This window comes from Rhinopithecus bieti, unplaced genomic scaffold (assembly GCF_001698545.2).
Source record: "Rhinopithecus bieti isolate Rb0 unplaced genomic scaffold, ASM169854v2 scaffold_29990, whole genome shotgun sequence".
Classification (NCBI taxonomy): domain Eukaryota; kingdom Metazoa; phylum Chordata; class Mammalia; order Primates; family Cercopithecidae; genus Rhinopithecus; species Rhinopithecus bieti.
The window spans coordinates 387,665-392,047 of NW_016812921.1; the positions used below are offsets into that span (position 1 = coordinate 387,665).

Below are 4,383 nucleotides of genomic sequence, written 5' to 3' on the forward strand. Positions count from 1 at the left end.
AGGAGAATGGTGTGAACCCGGGAGGTGGAGCTTACAGTGAGCCGAGATGGCGCCACTGCACTCCAGCTTGGGCGACAGAGCGAGACTCCGTCCAGAAAAAATAAAAAATGAAAAAGAAAAAAATTGAGGGCTGGGCACGGTGGCTCAAGCCTGTAATCCCAGCATTTTGAGAGGCCGAGACGGGTGGATCACGAGGTCAGGAGATAGAGACCATCCTGGCTAACACGGTGAAACTCCACCTCTACTAAAAAAATACAAAAAACTAGCCAGGCGAAGTGGTGGGTGCCCGTAGTCCCAGCTACTCAGGAGGCTAAGGGAGAAGAATGGTGTGAACCCGGGAGGTGGAGCTTACAGTGAGCCGAGATGGCGCCACTGTACTCCAGCTTGGGCGACAGAGCGAGACTCCATCCAAAAAAAAATAAAAAATGAAAAATAAAAATTGAGGGCTGGGCACGGTGGCTCAAGCCTGTAATCCCAGCACTGAGAGGCCGAGACGGGTGGATCACGAGGTCAGGAGATAGAGACCATCCTGGCTAACACGGTGAAACACCATCTCTACTAAAAAAATACAAAAAACTAGCCAGGCAAAGTGGTGGGTGCCTGTAGTCCCAGCTACTCGGGAGGCTGAGGCAGGAGAATGGCATAAACCCAGGAGACGGAGCTTGCAGTGAACTGAGATCGGGCCACTGTATTCCAGCCTGGGCGACAGCGAGACTCTGTCTCAAAAAAAAAAAAAAAAATTCAGGATTTGTAGGTAGAATAACACAAATTTTAACTGTTGGCAACAACTCAATTTATTTTTTTTTTTTTTTTTTGAGATGGAGTCTCACTCTGTCTTGCCTGGAACTCCTGACCTCAGGTGATCCGCCTCCCAAGTAGCAACTCAATTTTTTAAGTAAAGCAGGATAAACACATTATGACCTTGAGCCAGATTCTGCCTTTGGTCACCAGTTTTCCAGCAAATCCTAGCAAACACCAAAGCCTGCACCCATTCTGCTGCAGCAGCAGGGACACTCAACACCCAAGGCCCTTGTTCATAATTCACACAAAGGCCCAAGGACAGCCTGCCTCCAGGCAGGTTTGTAGGCCCCCAAGGAGCTTGGAAGGCCAGCCCCTTCAGGACTCAGTGTGCACTCACCTGCCACACCTGCCCATGGGGGTGCCCCTGCAGCTCACAAGGCCTCAAGCAGCAGACCCAGTCTCCTCTAGCAACACACCATGTCTGCAATACCTTCACCCCTTCCCTCATCTCACTTTTAGTGAAAAGGTAAAAGACAAACGTGACAAACAGGTGCATTTACAAGTATGTGAAGGAATATTATGTTTTAAGTCTTCCAAGAAATACCCATCAAAGGGGCTGATAAACACAACCACACACGAAGAACTCCCAGTCTTCCATTACAAAGCAAACAACTGACACTTGCCTTCAAGTAGTTAACCCAAAATTTCTCAAAATTACATAATAAAGATAAAACAGGGATTATAAAGTGCCTATAATCCCAGCACTTTTAGAGGATGAGGAGGCAGGATCGCTTGAGCCCAGGGGTTTGAGGGAGGAGTGACCTGTGATAACACCACAGCACTCTAGCCTGGGCAACAGAGCAAGACGCTGTCTGGAACAAACAAAAGAAAAAAAAAGAAAAGAAAAGAAAAGAAAACCAAATTTATTAAGAATAAAACCATAAAAATTTACTCACTTTTTTTTTTGAGATAGAGTCTCATTCTGTCACCCAGGCTGGAGTGCACTGGCACGATCTCGGCTCAATGCAACCTCTGCCTCCCGAGTTGAAGCTATTCTCCTCCCTCAGCCTCCCAAGTGGCTGGGACTACAGATGTGCATCACCATGTCCGGCTAATTTTGTATTTTACAAAATTAAAATGGGGTTTTAATTTAACCCCGAGTTTTAATTTAAGACCCGAGTAGCTGGGACTACGGGCGCCCGCCAACACGTCCGGTTAAATTTTTTTGTATTTTTTTTTTTTTAGTAGAGACGGGGTTTGACCATGTTAGCCAGGATGGTCTAGACGATCTCCTGACCTCGTGATCCGCCCACCTCGGCCTCCCACAGTGCCGGGATTACAGGCGTGAGCCACCATGCCTGGCTTAAAGCAGTATTTTAAAAACCAAAAGCTGGTAAAATGTAAGGATACTTTCTCTAGGTAAAGATGGGGTTTCTCCATGTTGGCCAGGCTTGTCTGGAACTCCTGACCTCAGGTGATCCGCCTGCCTTGGCCTCCCAAAATGCTTGGATTACAGGTGTGAGCCACCGCACCTGGTCCTCACTTTTTATAAACCAAAATAACACACTCTTTCCTCGCTTTTGAAAGGCAAAAACAGTCCAAAGATCATCTTTAGTAAATCACACTAGAAATCACTAGAAGATAAGCGAAAAGTTCAAACACAACAATGAGCAAATCTACCTGAGCAGCAGAGGCCCATCCTGCCCCATCAGGGGTGAGGTCACATGATGTGCTTTTGCAAATGTCCCCTCCTCCACGGAGTGCACGGTCCTCCTTGGCTATCGGACTCTCCTCCTGGACAGGCGCATCGACAGCCGAGCCCTTCCTCTTCGCCGTCTTTTTCTCCGAATGCGAACCGTCACCTTTTGTTTTTCTCTGTCGGAAGTGAGCAAGCTGCGCAAAAACGTAGATAAGTAGTAAAGGCAAAGGTAAGTGAGAAAAAAATAACACAACCACAAAGTCAACAGACTGGTGGGGATCATGAGGCCTGAGGGCTGAGCCAGTCTACTCTGCCACACTTGGCCAACAGATCGCTCTCCACAAACACTGCCTTCATCAACATCTATATCCAAGGGGTCCAACAATGAGGACTGCTAACTATGCCTGGTAAAGAAAACCATACAGCTGATTGGCCGAATAGCTTTCCTAGCCCTTGGTAGTTTACAGAAAAATAAAACTTTAAAAAAACACATCTATATAAAAGATTGATAGCCTAATCAAGGCATATTTAAGTTTTAAAATGATATAAAAGCTAAATCTCTCCCTTCTTGCCCCAATTTTCCCCCAACTAAAGAAATACATAGCCCAGCCAAAACTTCCTAGCCATAGATTCTGAGACAAGGTACAGAAATAGCAAAAAATTAATTAAGCCAGGTCAATCTCACATCTTCCTTTATGGAATCAGATGTTCTATTTTTCATGACACAGCTCACCAAAGCACCAGGGACCTCCACAGAGCATCGCCCATCAGAAAGCACAGCCTAGCTCTGCTCAGTCCTCAAATCCGAGGGTTTCAGACTATGTGTGAGCCTCATCTCCCGCTAACATCTTACTCAAGAGATATGCGATCCCACGTCAGCCTTTCACGGGGAGACATCTGTTCCCTCAAACGACAACTGTGGCCACAAAAACAAAACGCATGGAACACACATTTGTGTAAATGACAACACAAGTACACAAGCTCATGGACCCAGAAAAATTACAGAAAACCATTTACACAAGAAAATGGTCTCTCAAGGAAATTTCTTCAAAGTCAAACTCATGTAGTTTATTTTCGTGCCCTCCTCCATCACACCTATCCACGTGGGGATAGCACAGACCTGGTCTCCAGCCTGCGTCGCCCTACTGGCGGCATCCTGCCCCTCCCTCCCCACCCTCCACCCTCCACGGAGCTCTGTGCTCCCGTTCGCAGCTCCCTGCAGGCTCCGGCCTCCCATTCCCCTCCTGCCCGCCTCAGCCCATCCCCAGCCCAGCCCCGCGTCTCCTGCCGGCCGCGCCCAGGAGCCCCGCTCTTCCCCAGCGCCCCGGCCAGAGCATCCTGGGGGAGCCGCGCGCACCTCGCAGAGAGGCCGGCCTCGTCCCGGCAGCTCCTGCGGTTCCGCCTCGCGCTCTCGGGACTCCCGTTCCAGTGTCCCCGAGTCATGGGCTCTGCGCGCTTTATTCCCCACATGAAACCCCGGACCGTGGCCATCAAACCGAGCGCCTTTTCACGGCGAAACCCGGAGCGGGAAAACACGGGAACACGTCCCTCGAAGGGGCCGGCGCCAGCGCCGCCTGGGTTCCCGGCAGCGCCACGCCGGGCCAGGATGGGCAGGAAGCGCGCCCAAGGGCGCGGGAAGAAGACCGCGGCCGGGAGCGCCGCAGGGGCCTTTCACGCGGTAGGGACTGCGACGCCGCGGGAAACGCGCGGGGAAAGCGTCTCCGACGAACTGGGCGAAGGCGCACCCTGAGAAGGCGCTGCAGGCCACCCGCGCCACGCCCCCGGCCCCGGCCGCGCCGGAAACTGGCCCTAGACGGCGCAGCCACCCGAATACCGGCCGCCCGCCCCAAGCCACCCTGTCTCAGAGGACTCGGGGGCCACTCGAGGATCCGGCCTGGGGTCCAGAGCCCGCCACGCCCCGTGGCCCCGCCCAGCAGCCACAC

General features: G+C 51.3%; 1 protein-coding gene across 1 annotated transcript in view; it reads right to left on the bottom strand.

Moving 5' to 3' along the window:
* PCNT (pericentrin) overlaps window positions 1–4,383 on the bottom strand; it is a 122,098-nt gene that overhangs the window by 116,940 nt on the left and 775 nt on the right. The window contains exon 2 of the mRNA XM_017847273.1: window positions 2,422–2,634. Within this exon, the coding sequence (XP_017702762.1) occupies window positions 2,422–2,634 (213 nt within the window). The remainder of the gene's footprint in view (window positions 1–2,421; window positions 2,635–4,383) is intronic.